The sequence below is a fragment of the Ascidia mentula genome, chromosome 2 (genome assembly GCF_947561715.1).
Source record: "Ascidia mentula chromosome 2, kaAscMent1.1, whole genome shotgun sequence".
NCBI classification, from domain to species: domain Eukaryota; kingdom Metazoa; phylum Chordata; class Ascidiacea; order Phlebobranchia; family Ascidiidae; genus Ascidia; species Ascidia mentula.
The window spans coordinates 11,790,736-11,806,364 of NC_138567.1; the positions used below are offsets into that span (position 1 = coordinate 11,790,736).

Genomic DNA, 15,629 nt, shown 5'->3' on the forward strand with positions numbered 1-15,629 from the left:
CCCTTTTTGACCTGCAAAAGTTTGGAACATTACAAGCGCAACTGAGACAAAGCTTTTAAAACTATCCGCAAATTCTTGTTGGGCCAAATAACCCACATTAACGCGCCACTGTTATTGATTCCGCTGTGAATAAATTATGAGGCGATTCTGTTATGTTAATTTTTTTTAGGCCAAAAACCATTTTTATTTGATTTCTCACCCTTTCTTACTGTAGGTGTAAGATGGAGGTGACGACCAATTTTATTAAGTAAGAATATTTGCTGGTTTAGTTGCAATAAATACGCATACGCATCACTTTTTTGACGAGTAAATCATCGGGTATTCAGTGATACTTTTAATAGTCATGCCGTTTCTGGTATTTTTGAGATGAATACATCCTGGGTTTTAACAACAAGACTCATGGCTAAATGACCACTAATTTAATCGTGTCGGACGTTTAAATGCAGACATTAATGACACTCCGCTCACGTGCAAGCGGAAGATATAAAGAAAATACGATTGGCATCCAATTCAAAAAGGCTGATTTGCGTTTGTTTGATCAAAGGTTTTTTGCATACCCAAAAGTAGAAATATTGGAACGTGACAAGAAGAATAAGGATTCTCAAAATATTTCCGGTCCACGCAGCTATTTATAGCACAAATATATCAGTGCGTTATTTGTAGGCTAATATTGTGCAAAACTATCTGCATAGATTTGCAACGTTGTTTCGAGTGTGCATTTGCAGCAATGGCCATCACAATATTCTCCGTGAATCCTTGCGTTTTTCTTGAGATAAAAGGGCAATGCTGACGTATGGAGTAGCGATTATTTTTAGGCACCCGATGAGAATTCCTTGCTGGAATTGTGGTTCCCTGGGCTACGAACAAGGGCGGCAATTCGTGCAAACAAAACTAGAGAAAAATACACACAGGTGCTGAAAATTTATGTAGAAATTTAACAGAAGGTGAAGGTATAATGTACAATGGCAAGAATAGTCTGCAATGGAACTCAAGCTGATGTTTGTTTGCAAAGACCTGACCCAAAGAAGTTTTTATATGGGCTGAGGTGAACGAGTATTGTTTCAGCACAAACCAAGGTTGTTTGCGGTTTGATTTGTGCCAGAAGGGAAGTCTTTTGACTTGTAGGGCGGCGAGAAAAACGACAGGAAATGTGTCGCAGTCAATCGCAATTAAAATCTTACCCTGTGTGTTTCCGCGAGGTGCGCTCTTATAGCAGTCAAAACGATGTAAATATTACAAACTACCATGTGTCCTTGAATCAGTTTAGTTATGTAACTAAAACAGAAAAAGTGGTTTGAAACATAGTTCAGGGGCGCGCTCCCAGCTTAAAAACCCATGCTGTAGAACAGTGATTTTCAACCGGTGTTCCGCGGGGCATCAGTGTTCTGTGAACGAACGGCGTGTGTTCCGCGAGAAATTGATTAGTTTGACTGATGTTCCGTGGAACACGGGTCGGAAATCACTTGTTTATCATAAACGGCGTAAATAGTTTTATGAAAGTAATCATCCACTATGACCAGTTTGAATGTTCCATCATGAATTGCTTTGTTTAATGTTGTGTAACAATAAGACTTGTTTTGTAATAATATAATTGTAATGGCGCGAGCCTGTTGCTGGATAAGTACAAAGTCGCAGTACTTCCAACAGTTTGGTGTTCCGCAAGATTATTTCAATAAAAAAAGTGTTCCGTGGCTCAAAAGGTTAAAAAATACTGATGAAGAAACATTCATGGAGAAATCGCGAATGCCAAAGATGAACTTTGTTCTTTTATTTTATTGCCTCTGACAGCAAGATATTTGGTGGCGAATTTCCGGTTTCGATTTGCATGCGTATGGAAAGATATTGAAAATCATTGAAATTACCACTTCTGTCGATTATTTATAGAATTTATAGTTACTTTACAGAAGCAAAGTCGCTATCCAAACTCTCACGCAATGATTTACTGCAGGTATCTGTCATAGTCCGATAAAGCTCATATTGCAACGATGCAGCTTTGGAGCGTTTTGACATTAATTCTGTGTGCCGTCGGCCTTTTCGGGAATTCCATTGTTATTGCCTTCAGTGTGATATGGAGAGATCTGAGGAAATCGACGTCGAGTTGGTATGGGTTGTTAACCTTTTAGCACAAAAGTCAAACTGTGGTCTTGTTGGTATTAATACCATGCAAAACAACCTTCTTGTTAGGTTACAATTGTAGTAATTTTTTTGTGGGAATGCCATTACACATAGAGACAATGGGAAATAATTTAAGGAAGTACCGATTCAGACCCCCAAAAAACTTATATTTTCCAGAACGATTATAATTTAAAGGTTACTTCAACAAGCCATACCAAATAAGGTTTTGCTCATGGATCGCAAGTTTAAGCACCTCCAACCCTGAAACAACTTATGCTCTATACTTTTTTACCACGGTTTTTATCGCGAAACAGATTATTTATAAACTGTCTTACCGACTCAAGTAAAATGACAAAATCCTGCAGATGAATACCAGCGGATAACAACCTTGTTGTTTCGTGTTTCCATTTCACGAAATTAGTTGTAACCTCATTAGTGTAAAAGCTAGACGGTGACCATACTTGAAATGACACGGCCGAACGCGACTGTCATGACGTCATGCTAACAACATATTTCCAGGCATAGCAATGCAGCAAAAAGTCGCATGTGCTTCACAAAAAGTTCACAAAAGTAGTCACAATGACTCTAAAATATGTAATTTTTGTTTTTGTTTTTGATTATTTATTTTTTCACAATGATTTTTTTGTGTAATTTTTTCTGATTACTAGGTATATTTTTCAAATGGCGATGGCGGACACGCTGTACCTCATGTCCTTACCGTTCAACGTGGCACAAGACGAAAGCGAAATGTGGATCTTCCCAGTCTGGTTTTGTCCTTTGAAAAATTCCCTTCTATACCTGAACATCTACGCTTCAGTGGTGTTTCTTTCGGTACCAGACTTTGATATAAAAATACAAACTACCACAATGCATCAAAAAATATATGTGAAACAACCAAAACATGTAAATAATGAAAAGACCGGATGACAGTAAATAAATAATCTGTACTTGGACAAAAAAAAACAGTTTCACCTCTGTTCCATTAATAGATCTGTCTTGATAGCACATATTTCCAATGCCAGATACTCAGCGTTGACCGTTACATCGCCGTGTGTCGACCGTTTTCGGAAGTTCTACAAAAGTTCCGGAGTCGTCGTGCGATGTACATCGTAACAGCGGTGGTGTGGGTAGTGGCTGCTTGTTGCTGTATTCCTGTTCTGAGGAATAGCTTCGTGTTTGAGTTGTTCCATATCTGTATGTAAGTATAGCGTGTAACCGAAACTGACCTTTTTCGACAAAAACGAGATGTCAGTAAATTGAACCACGGTTCCATACAAATATCACAAAGCCCGGTCACATTTTCTTAAAAATCAGTAACAAACAACAACATTGTTTGCACATACGTAATTCCAATATCCAAAGCGCTATGGATGATTATCTGAATTGATTAACGTAAGAAAAAAAATCGTTTTAATAAACTCGTAAGAAAGCAATTTAAGAACACCTGTAAGTGTAAAAGTTACTAAATTAGTCAATGTAAGCCAGTTAAAGAAATCGAATACTTCTCTCACTAATTAACTGCCATAACCGAAACACTCATTGAGGCTTGCTTCCACCGATTTGTTGCGAAACACTTCCTTGTGAAGTTTAAAACAAGTGTCAGTTTTTTGGAAAAAAATTTGAATTAATTATTTGACATTAATGCAATTGTTTACTTCATTTGGAAGTAAAAGTTCCGCCATCCCCTTTTTCGCACCAAAGTCTGGTTGTTTCGCGGCATATCAAGCGACTGTGTGTGTTTTTTCGCGATAACAGCTGCCTGGTGGTTGTGAAACAAAACGTGCGTTTTGAATGAGGTAGAGGCCAAACTGATAACAACTCTGCAAGTTATTTAAAATATTACATGAATTTGTCCCTGCTACTCAATCAAAAAACACAAATTGATCTGCGCGTGAACAAATTTCCACAACATGCATTCTCCCTGAAATAGTCACAGAACCGATTACCGTGACCAAAGCAACTGTGATTTAATTCCATGCATATAATTTATTTATAACAAAGTTTGCACTTTTATTGAATAGATTCCAATTTCCTCCTGATCGTTTGGATTTTTTTTCCAGTTTGCAGGATTTCTACAACAACAGGTAAGTTGTCACACAAAGCTTACTAACTTTTATCCGACGTTGACCCAATCTTGTTGTTTGCAGTACCAACTACGAATACTACAATTTTTCATCAGATTACGAGTAAGTGTACACCATGTAATGAAAGCGGTACCACGAAAAAAAGACCAGTTTATCATATTTACATACTTTTTCAGGTTGCACAACTACAGTGACTACGCAGATCTGATCACGAGCGACTTTGAGGGCGATTCGTATGAATGTTCTTACAAAAATGAACCCATAGCCCTGAAACGGATGGTAATATTCAACTTTGCGGTGATGTACGCCGTTCCTCTTGCTGTAAGTTTTGCATCAGTAAACAGCTTAAATATATGCATCGTTGCGAATGCTGCATTCAAGGCCGACCCAAGTTTGTTTTCAACCCTAGGAACGTTTCATTTTTTCTCCCCTTTTCAGCCCCAAATGCTGTTTATTGAATTACTACATCGGATAGCGGGTTTTTTTACTGTACCAATAGGAAAGGGTATCGCGGTATATAATTTTCGGTGCATGGGTATATGGCGCTTTTTACAAAACCAATCAATTTTGCGTAACCGTCCGGGCTGTGCCCCCCTAGTCAGTTTCCTGGTTCGGACGCATCCGCCCTGGCTCCGTTATTTGGCAAATCTTCGTAATTTTTTTCCAAATGAACTCCATTAAAAACAAAATAAATCAACATTTGGTTTTCAATTGCGCTTTTTCTCTTGTTTTGAACTCAATAAGGAGTTTCTTGATTCTCCCTCGAAATAATATTAAGTCCATTTACTGACCTGCTATGAGACTTTTCGTATGTTCATGAGCCAAAGACTGGTGAGGACAGTTTCTATACGTCAGCACTTTATTTTGCGATGGGAACTACAAGAACACCAGCCTAGGCTACTATATATTTACACTGCGGAGCAATAATGTTTAGGTCATGACGATATGCTACGGTTTGCTGATCCACCGCCTTACGCGCAACGGTTCTTCTTCACAAACTGCATCAAGGAGCGGTAGGACTTCTATGAGGAACCGACAAATCACGGTCATGTGTGCTATCCTTGTAACCTCCTTTGCCGGGATGTGCCTTCCCTTCCAAATGATACACGTTGGAAAGTTGGTCGGAATTCCCATCGAGGTATAAAACAACTGGTCGTCGTGTTGTGGCCAGGAAATACTAAGATGTAAAACGGATTGGAAACAATGTGTAACGGTTTTTTTATGTAGAGTCACCACTGCACGAGTTGGCACAACGTTGGTGCATTGCTAATCATTCTCAACTCTGCACTCAATCCTTACCTTTACAGCTTCCTGTGCAACAAGTTTCGACGCCGGTTGAGGTCGGGAGATTGTTAACTTGTTTATATGATAGTTTAACCATCCGTATATATATATACAAACTGTTTAAAAGATGCACAGGATTAATAGCCTAGTTAAATTTTTTAAACATCACTGAATTTCCTGTCAACAGGGACCATGTACCTATAAGATTGTCGCCTTTGGCTTATTTTCATAAATGCTTGCAAAATTTAGTAACCAACTATATGTAACACAGGGCGTTGGTGATGAAGCTGGCAAACCAACAAACACCCTCTGGGTCGAGGCGAACTTCTAAAAGCAGTGGATGTAGCGGCAGTTCCGCCGTCAAAATGTCAATGCTAAGAAGGTAAGTTTAAAATACTGGTTCTGTTTCTCGAATTGAACTGATTATTACTGACAGGAAGTCGCACACTTCAAACAGAAGCAAGGATTCGACCTCTGCGCCACTAGGTAGCGATAAAGTTGTGGAGGAAGAGAAGTAGAGACTTGGACTTAAAGATGAAATGATCAGGGATCATCATCGCTATATTACCTGAAGCGAATTTATACGCATCCGTATGGATTCAGAGATTGTAGTATTCGCAATACTTACATTGTAGCATTTTTAATACATTTGTACATGAATGTTCATTTTATTTTGCGACAATTATTCTCGATTCAACTTTGTGGAAAATGTTTTTTTAGTTTGGTGGGAATGAACCGAGGATTTAAGATAAACTGCGAAATTCATTTCGGTCATAACACGCACCTTTAGTCGCGCCAAATTATTGTATTTAAATGAATAGGTAAATCAGACTATATTGTAATAATTTCCTGTACGTTAATTGGACCCCATCCCTGTGTATGGGCTATTGACGTAACGGAACAACCAACAAGGGAAAACCAGACGGTGCCAAGCTTGGAAACTTTAGACCAGAAAGGCTGTTCACATATAGTACAGCTGTAGGGGAAAAAGACAATTTGCACTTAGGTATAGAAACATAATTTTCAATGTGAAGATTTTGTTCTGGATTTGACCACAAATAGAAAGGTGTTTACTACTTATTCAAATCTTTGCAAGCGATTTGCAACAGACGTCAGTATGTCTTTTAATTTTACTGAGGCAGATGACTCAAGCGACTACGAGTATCCAGGTAAGAATAATTTACAAACGTTTAAAGCTATTTCGAATCACCTTCAATGTAATAACTCTCTCACTGGTTGCTCTCACAGTTCATCCATTGGAAGACCTAATCGTGCCGGTAACGATTTGTTCGTTGGTGATATTGGTCTTTGGGCTAATCGGAAATATCATCGTCATCTCCATTATTGTCATTTTAAAGGAATACCGAAAGTCTGTAACACATTGGTAGGATACAAAAGTCTCAACAAACCATGTTTGTGGCAATGAAAGAAGTTTAAAGGAAACTAAACAATATTGTTGTTTACAACAATGCTTTTCAAAGCAGATAGACCAATACATTTTTAAAACCAGCCACTATTATAAGATTATCATAATTAAACACAATAAACATTTATAAAATACTATTTTTTAGTCCGGCGTTGTGACAATAAAACAATCACTTTCGTACGTTTTTTGTTGTCCGTTTAAAATTAACCTTCACATCATTACAGTGAATGTATTCCTGATATGCATAATTCAATACACTTCTTGCCGGTTGTTATGCATAAAGAACTGATAATTGCAACGATGCATCAGTAGTTTAGGCTACTTTAAGCTTCTGTTTGTAACACACAGTAATTGTCAACAGCTACATGCTTCAACTGGCGATAGCCGACTTCCTATTTCTCCTTACTATTCCAATCAACGTGACAGAGATTATTAACATGCGATGGATATTTCCGGAGTGGGTTTGCAAGCTCAAGGAAACAACACTTTTTCTCAACTACTACGCTTCCGTTATTTTGCTGATGGTAAGAAAATACTTCAAGAGATTTTTTGCCCATTTTTGCGCATTACCTGCCTGTTGTTTAGGTTATGAGTGTGGATCGTTATTTAGCAATTTGTTACCCGTTTTCGCCCAAGACGAGGATGTTGCGGTCCCTGAAATCGGCTGTGATTGTCAGCACCGCAGTTTGGTGCATCAGTCTTTTATTTTGCACCCCTGTGATGTTGTACATTCACCTTTCCGGAATAGCTCCCTTCTGTTATTGCGCGTGAGTTGATTTGTCAATATTTAGTTCATTTTAAGGGAGAATGCCCTTCAGAATTGAGCGTAAATCTGAAATCTGCGAAAAGGTAACCGTGGGAATAACGAAATACATCAAAGCGCTCCGTTTGATTTTCCAGCTACCAGTTTCCAAGCGACGAGCCCCCCAACAATCTAACACCTTTACTGTGTTCGAGATTGACTGGTCTCGATCTTGAAACATGTGCAGATTTGATCCAGCCGGCTCCTGGTAGCACCAAGTACTGTCAGTAAGTGGGATCGTTATATTAATAAAAACCCAAATTTAACTGTTTTTAATCCTGGCTGTATTTTGTTTTGAAATTTTTGAAAAATAGTATAGAAAAAATAAAACTGTGTCAAAAAGCGCACAGAGCGCCAATAAATGACTTTAAGAACAGATCAAGAAGAATTGTAAAAAAAAATTAAAATATAGATGTCCTTGTGTCAAACGCAGTTTATTGCAGAGAATATATGTTTCACTAAAAAAGCATCTTCAGTTCTAAAGTAAAGTGAAACGAAAAACAAAAGTAAAATGCTGAAAATAAAATGTTAAAACAGGCCGAACATATATGCTGCCGGTGCTAACTACCTCAAGGTCACTCTGACTAGCAATGTCAGGTGACCTACATGCGGGGTGTAGCACCGCGGCCTCGGGCATGCGTTGCTGCGTAAATAGAACGTTGGGCGTATCACGTGATCGCACCTGTGTCACGCACAACAAGTGGCGTTTGAAAAAGGTTGATTTTCAAGAAAAAAATATTAAAAGGAGAATTCTGGTTGCTATTACTTTTTTTTTAGCATAAAGACCTAAGCAGAATGTTTGAATAACATTTATTTTTTTATCTTAGTGTCATTAAACCCGCACTCATCCAAGTATTCATGAATATGACGTAAGTATATGTTTGTAATTTGTTGCCAAGGCTTTAGCTGAGAGCGATTTATTTTTCAGTGGTCCCCCACCACCAGTGGAACCTAGGTCATTCGCCGGATGCTTTTACGATGATGTGCCGTCGGGATTTAAAAACTTTATTATTTGCAACTTCGCCATTATGTACATTTTGCCAGTGATAGTAAGGATTTATTTCTATGTATTTCGCACAAGGAATACAATACAAGATTGGTCTTCCAAGTAAAATCCAAGTAGATTTATAGTTGCTTACGTAATTTGTCATTAGTTTTTTTGAAAGCGAACTCATTCGTTGCAAAATAAACGCCAAGTAAAAGCTCAACAAATATCTTGTAATTCCACTCCCCTTGCGCAGCTTTTTTTAACCTAAATACATAAAAGTGGCAACAATATTTTCTCTTGCCCTTATGATGAACACAGGTCGTGTTTCACATGTCTGCTTAGCACGTCCAGCATTCTAATTTTGACTTTCCTAATCAACGTTATTCGCTCTCAACTGTTTTGCACCTATTTTCTCTTTGTTGCCAGATTATGGGGATTTGCTACGGCCTGATTGTTAGGCACGTGCGTGCGAGTAACCAAGCAACGGTATCAAAAAACTCACCAGCAGCAAATAAACGGGGATCAAGAAAACAGCGAGGATCCGTGGCACCAAAACGGGTTACAATCTTGTGTGGATCGCTTGTGTTCAGCTTCATAGTTCTATGGTTACCGTTCCACGGAAATCACCTGGCTAAGATGTCTGGGATTTTGGAGAATGCCCCGGTTTGTTTTCACTGTTTAAAAAATGGCTTCGATGCAGGATGGTAACGATGACAGTGAATCTTATGACCTGTGGTATCAGTTCAAAAGTCTCACTATATAACTGTAACTTGTATTTACAGCACAAAGTGTGCGACAGCTTACACTTTGCGGGATCGGTAATGATTTTCGCCAACTCAGTGGTGAACCCATTCCTCTACAATTTTTTGTCGCAGGACTTTTGTAGCAGAGGCAGGTGAGAAAAAAGCGATTTGGGAACATTTTTGTTGGGAAATTTTTGACAAGTTAATATCATTTATTACCTTGTCAATAAATGAAATTTTTATAGAGCTGCGCTGAATGTGATTAAAAAGGCGTTCGGTTGCAAAGTCTCAGCTCCTCCATCTGCCGGAAGAAACCGCATTGCAAGCAAGGAGGATGCCAGTTCCCGCAGGACGATCCATTACGTTACATCGATGTCACGTTTGCAAAAGTAAGCACAAATACATATATTTAAAGTAGAAAGTTTTTGTGCAAAACGGCGCAAGTTAGAAATACGTACTTTTTGGGTGGAGGCATTTTTAGGTTGAAAAGGCCACTAAAAAATAGAATGTAACCTTCTTTTTTCTTAGGTCAAGGTCTGAGGAAAATGTGTCGAAAGCCAGACGTGTCCTGTCGCAGTCGGAGGACACACTAGTCAACCCATCGTTTGGAGAAAAAATAACAGTCGAAGTGGCACAAACGCCTTAAACTGGGAATAAACTGGAATATCGGTTACTTTGTACATAGAAAAACAGAACATTCAGTTATTATCGAGTTTTATTTGAAGCTGTAAGAGAAATGTAAGGAGAATGTAAAGCACTTTTGTTGAATTTTTATTCCGCTGTTTCAAAATGCTTGTTGTGTTTAATTGCTGTCTTTAGACTTTAAATGAAAACAGAACTTAGTATTTTTGACCCTAGTATTTTCCAGCACGCAAGTTAACAGCGAACTTTCCATTTTTGTGATAGTCATGTAAAATCTTGTCAAAAATTAATAGAATTTTGGTATTACATGGACTGGTGTTATTGTTGTGCAAATCGCTGTGGTTGAGCTCTTGGCGCTATTGTGCTGCTGTTACAAACGTTGGGGAATAAAACACTGTCAAAAAAGGACTTACTTTAATGACTGAAAATGTATTTGTGCTAATAAACTGCTATTTTCGGGAAGTCAGATGCGTTGCACGTAAAGTTTATTGAGTTATATTAATTTTTTGAACGCAGTTTCGTGAGGCAGAGAGTTGTTGGCAACCAACTTTTAAAAAACATGCAATATACACAACAGCATGAAGTGCAATAATTCATCTAAATTGGATTGAAATTGGAAAGTCTTCGAAGAGTACATTTGCTTCTCACAAGGAAAAAAGCAAGGCATATAACCTTCATTACGCATATGGGCAGCGTTACCATTGACCAGGACCAAAAAATAAACACGCTGCTGTAAGGTCGTACCTACCTCACCAGCAAACGGTTGAATCCGAATAAGCAGTTTATTTTCAGGCTATGGAAATAAATACCAAGTCGGCGAATAGCTTGTAGAGTCTCAGTAATAATAGCAGTGTCTTGTCACCGAATAGAAAATCAAAGATAAAACGATGATTCCTCATAGAGTAGAATCGAGGCCAATGCAAAGAGCCCAATTAACAGGCGCACATGACTATTTATACTTGGATTGGTTTAATCATGTGCTGTTATACATCAATTGGGTTAATATAAAACAATAACAAAGGTGTAGTGTGACATAGGTATAGAAGAACATTTTATGTGATAAACAGGTTGTTAAATGTATCACTTTACTCGAGAACATGCGATGGATTAATCTTTTAAGGTTGTGTTTACACTTGGGTCGAAAGTTGCGAAATATTCAATACATCTGGTAACGGGGCTTGCAAATGCTTGTGCAAAGCTGCAAAAGAAATGAATTATGCAATACTTGTGCAATGCTGCACACAAAACATTACGCAATACAAGTACTGGTTTCTCTAACGTTTGCTACACTGCATTGTGTTGCCGAAATGGACGGACAAGTCGGGCTGCATTGTGTTGAATTTATTTCACACACTTTGATTAATTTTGGAGGAAATTGTGTGACGTGAATTTGAGGATGACTTTTTTTGGACGGCGGCAGGATGGTGTCTTTTGGTGGAGGTAAAGAGATAATATTTTTAAATTTGTTTCTAGCACGACTGGTCCGTCCCAAAACGCAATATCACTGGCAATCTGTATTGAATGAAAAATTAAGATTGCTTAGATAAGAAAACGAAGCACCTATGTCCGAAATAAAAACATTTGTATTTTCAAGACACAAATCTAATGAATACAGACGTATGGCAACTCGCACGTAGGCCAAATCATTCCATAAGGAGAAAAAGGTCCCGACGTTGCACTAAATTTAACAAAACATTTGGCGACACAATTACTAAACTATGCCAGTTTTGTCCTAATTCGAAGCATTTATAAGTTGCAACGTCAGCAGAATTCTAACTGCTGGCCCTAATATTGTCAGTACGATCGAACTTCCCACACACCTACGGCAAAAACTTGTATTCAAATCACTATCTATCGGGCCTGTATTATTTGCATTCTTACCGTCTTCCCGTGCGTTATTAAGTGCTCTACCAGTGATTTATAAAGTGTGACGGGGTGAATATCTTGGACAAACACATACAGTGAGTATATACTAAACATAAACTGCTCTTTTATGTTGAGGTATAGAAGAAAATTAGAACATTCACCTGTGCCAGAATGTCTTATAACTTTTCGGAATCCATTCAATCGAGTGATGCTGGTAAGAAAGGAATAGAACGACAATCTGTTTATGAAAACTTAGCTCGCCTTATGTTAAATATTAAACACAAATGTTCCATTTATAATATTAGTTTGGGTGTCTTTTTTCGCTAAGGTAAGATGTATTTTTTTGGAAAATTATATTAATCGAATTTATTTCTATATTGCCATGGCTAAACGCCCAATCCACCGAGCTTAAACAGTAAAATATAAAAAATTTATGTTCATAACTCGACATCAGTATTTACAGTTACAGATTTGATGAAGACGAACGTACCTTTTATCATTTGTTCGCTGGTAATATGTGCCTGTGGTATCGTCGGCAACTTTATCGTCATCTCCATCATCGTAATCTTACAAGAGTATCGGAAAACCGTGACACACTGGTATTCCTGTAGAAATTCTGTCCATAGAATAAAATAATACCTAAATAACAGCAACAGCGTCCCACCTTTTTTGTGCTGAAAACCGGGTTTAAATCGATTTATTTTGCTGTATTTGGCATTACATAGGTACATGCTGCAATTAGCAATAGCGGACTCTTTATTTTTGCTGGCTATTCCGTTTAATGTATCGGAAACAATTCACCATCAATGGATATTTCCTGAGTGGTTGTGCAAAACGAAGCAGACCGTGTTGTTTTTGAACTACTATGCATCCGTGATGTTTTTAGCGGTAGGTGAAATATTTGGTTTGGATAATAATTGTAACCTCAGTGCTCTTTAAAAGTGTAAATAATAGAAGATATTCGTTTATCTCTGGTACGAGTTGTTTTGATTTCTAAACAACAAATTATTTTTTTTACGTATTCAAGTTTAAGTTTTAAAGCTAAAACAAATCGTTTGAATTTGGCAGAAATCGTCGTGTGGCAGTGCAACAAACAAGTAATATCGAATTAAAGCCATTTTGTATGCGATGTGGTAATATCGTATCTACGAAAACTTTACTATTACAATAGTGCTGAACTATTATAGTGAATCCAACCCTATCCTCCATATTAATTTTGATAATGTATTCAGATAATGAGCATTGATCGTTATGTTGCGATATGCCACGCATTTTCAACGAAAATTGGAATCCTGAGGACGCCCAGGGCAGCCATGTTCATCAGTGCTGCAGCGTGGGGTATAAGTCTTCTATTCTGCACTCCAATAATGCTCTTCGCGCACACAGCTGGAATCGACCCGCACTGTACATGCACGTAGGTTAACTGAATGCTGATCCGGTGTCTTTACCAATGTACGTTGCACCAGTCTGCTTATGACGTCGACTCGAAACTTTGTTTACGTTGTAAACATAGCCTGTGGGAACTATGATGAATAACAAGCTATAACATAGCGATAAAACTGTAGATGTCAAATTGTCCATTGTGGGTTGCAGATACCAGTTTCCCAGCAGTCTACCTCAGGACGCTTCAGCAGTTTGTCCGCTCGTCACTGACCAACTTGAGAAGTGCAAGAGGATTCTTACGCCGGCTCCCGGCAGCAGCAAATTCTGCCAGTAAGCTGCACTAATAGAAGTTTTAATAAAAATGTGTTACCTGCCAAGGGAGTTTCGTGGTTTGCTTCAGGTCCCTGCGACACAAATACATACAGAAAAAACATATGGGTCGTATATTTACATTTTCAATTCCATAAAGCGTGTTTCTGAACGATATAAACCACATGGTGTAGATCAGGATAATCGAAACGTCGCATGTCCCTTTATTGTCGCATTCGTTATTCAAATATCAAATTTGCGCCACTATAATCTTGGAAGTTACGTGAAATCATTGAGAAATTAAACTTTAACAATTGATATTTTGTGGACGTCTAGTGTTCCTTCAAGTGGTTTCAACGAACTCCTGTTAAACATTACGTAAGTATTTATGTGACTAATCATAAGTAGATGAATATTCCTTCTGTTTCGTAGTCTTGGTATTCAGCCTTCGATTTCTACTCAGAACAACGTGACAAATGGAGTGTCACAAGGAGGCGCTGTTGCGCCTCAATGTACTTACCGTAGTTCACCATCCGGATTCAGAAGTTTGCTTATTTTCAATTTCGCCGTTATGTATGTTTTCCCTGTGATGGTAGGTGTACAAGATTTCGACATACAAATTACGACGGGTTTTAACAGTTTGAAGAAGCCAACCTTAAATTTCATTCAGTTATAATCCTTGTTTAAAAAATCACATTGCAAATACAAAACTTTGTGGAGGTTTGCAGATTATGGGGATTTGCTACGGCCTCATCATCCGACATGTTCGCGTGACTAGCCTCGCTTTGGGAAATAGCAGGTCTCCATCGGCCGGCAAAAGAAGGGGAAAGAAGGGAAACGTGTCAATGGTGACGTCAAGGCGGGTTACAATTATGTGCGCGACGCTTGTGTTTAGTTTCACTGTGCTTTGGTTGCCATTCCACTCCACTCACCTTGCTAAGATATCCGGAATTTTGGAAAGTGCACAGGTGTTTTATAATGTTGGTTAAGAGTAATACCATTAAATTTGCGGTTTATATTTAAATTAAAAGACATTTACCAGTTATACCGCACTATTCTAACTGTCCGGTGGTAAACGAAGTAAATTTGCGCAGGCGAATTTATGCGTCAACTTATCGCTGGCGGGAACAATTCTAGCTTACATGAATTCGGTTTTAAATCCTGTTCTGTACAACTTTCTATCCAGGGGTTTTTGCAACAGATGCAGGTTGGTATATTTGAAGTTGTCACACGTGCAGCCGGATCGTTTCACAAATAGTTTCAAGAAATATTAGCGGCCTTTACAGGGGCAAACAACTTAATTAAAATGTTTTCAAATTATTATTAATATGTCAGAGCAGCATGTGATGTCGTCAAAAAAGCGTTTGGTTGTAACGCCGATGGAGCACTATCCAGTGGTGAAAGACGCATTGCAAGCAGAGCGGAAACCAATGGAAGGGCGGGAGTCAATACGCCCACAACGATGTCGAAGATACGCAGGTATACACAAAACACCTTTTGTTTTTGATGTCTCAAAATCTGTAATGATGCATAAGATGCAAATATTACTACAGTCAGTAGATATTATTACCCCAATTGTTCTGTGCTGCCATCAAAATATATAAAACATTCAGATCTAGGTCAGACGAAAACCTTTCTGGAGAGATACATTCTCAAGGGAAGCAGAAAACTGAGGATCTACGCAACTCCAGTTAGAAGACAAAGAGATGAACAAGCAAGAACATCTTAAACACAAACCTTCCCTGAGACAAATTGTATATATTAACGTCCAATACACACTACATATGCCATGTATAGGTCTGGGTTATGTGAACATCATTGATCATTTGGTTTGAAGAATCAGTTGAATGTGTTGAAAGTTTGCAACCATGCAATAGTTTCAGGATAGCAGCAGCAGCAGCAGCAGCAGGAAACACGATTGCCAATTATAAGCAAAATTTAATTACGCAATGAAAAAGTCGTTGGTGGTCTAGGAATTTCTTCCGGG

At 38.3% G+C, this 15,629-nt stretch overlaps 3 protein-coding genes across 3 annotated transcripts; all 3 read left to right on the top strand.

The window, feature by feature from the left end:
- The first annotated feature begins 1,952 nt into the window (after positions 1–1,952).
- On the top strand, positions 1,953–6,105 carry LOC145889763 (delta-type opioid receptor-like). The gene is made up of 10 exons (XM_082980792.1): positions 1,953–2,101; positions 2,784–2,946; positions 3,138–3,313; positions 4,137–4,199; positions 4,263–4,301; positions 4,376–4,520; positions 5,134–5,337; positions 5,427–5,539; positions 5,755–5,865; positions 5,920–6,105. Exons 1-10 carry the CDS (start codon positions 1,986–1,988, stop codon positions 5,999–6,001), a joined length of 1,212 nt encoding a protein of 403 aa, XP_082836918.1. The 5' UTR covers positions 1,953–1,985; the 3' UTR covers positions 6,002–6,105.
- A 495-nt stretch (positions 6,106–6,600) lies between these two features.
- LOC145890118 (cysteinyl leukotriene receptor 2-like) lies at positions 6,601–10,104 on the top strand. Its single transcript, XM_082981156.1, has 10 exons — positions 6,601–6,652; positions 6,732–6,867; positions 7,271–7,433; positions 7,495–7,598; positions 7,810–7,938; positions 8,640–8,760; positions 9,126–9,362; positions 9,482–9,594; positions 9,688–9,831; positions 9,971–10,104. Exons 1-10 carry the CDS (start codon positions 6,601–6,603, stop codon positions 10,086–10,088), a joined length of 1,317 nt encoding a protein of 438 aa, XP_082837282.1. The 3' UTR covers positions 10,089–10,104.
- A 2,017-nt stretch (positions 10,105–12,121) lies between these two features.
- On the top strand, positions 12,122–15,371 carry LOC145890119 (somatostatin receptor type 1-like). Its single transcript, XM_082981157.1, has 11 exons — positions 12,122–12,164; positions 12,414–12,549; positions 12,676–12,838; positions 13,183–13,364; positions 13,544–13,663; positions 13,979–14,020; positions 14,075–14,234; positions 14,371–14,610; positions 14,829–14,853; positions 14,978–15,121; positions 15,256–15,371. Exons 1-11 carry the CDS (start codon positions 12,122–12,124, stop codon positions 15,369–15,371), a joined length of 1,371 nt encoding a protein of 456 aa, XP_082837283.1.
- The last annotated feature ends 258 nt before the right edge of the window (positions 15,372–15,629 follow it).

Coding starts and splice junctions, on each gene's coding strand:
- LOC145889763 (XM_082980792.1), top strand. CDS start 1,986: ATGCAGCTTTGGAGCGTTTTGACATTAATTCTGTGTGCCGTCGGCCTT. Junction 2,102..2,783: donor AGGAAATCGACGTCGAGTTG/GTATGGGTTGTT, acceptor TCTGATTACTAG/GTATATTTTTCAAATGGCGA. Junction 4,200..4,262: donor CAGGATTTCTACAACAACAG/GTAAGTTGTCAC, acceptor TGTTGTTTGCAG/TACCAACTACGAATACTACA.
- LOC145890118 (XM_082981156.1), top strand. CDS start 6,601: ATGTCTTTTAATTTTACTGAGGCAGATGACTCAAGCGACTACGAGTAT. Junction 6,868..7,270: donor CGAAAGTCTGTAACACATTG/GTAGGATACAAA, acceptor AATTGTCAACAG/CTACATGCTTCAACTGGCGA. Junction 7,939..8,639: donor GGTAGCACCAAGTACTGTCA/GTAAGTGGGATC, acceptor TTTATTTTTCAG/TGGTCCCCCACCACCAGTGG.
- LOC145890119 (XM_082981157.1), top strand. CDS start 12,122: ATGTCTTATAACTTTTCGGAATCCATTCAATCGAGTGATGCTG. Junction 14,021..14,074: donor GAACTCCTGTTAAACATTAC/GTAAGTATTTAT, acceptor TCTGTTTCGTAG/TCTTGGTATTCAGCCTTCGA. Junction 14,854..14,977: donor TTTGCAACAGATGCAGGTTG/GTATATTTGAAG, acceptor TTAATATGTCAG/AGCAGCATGTGATGTCGTCA.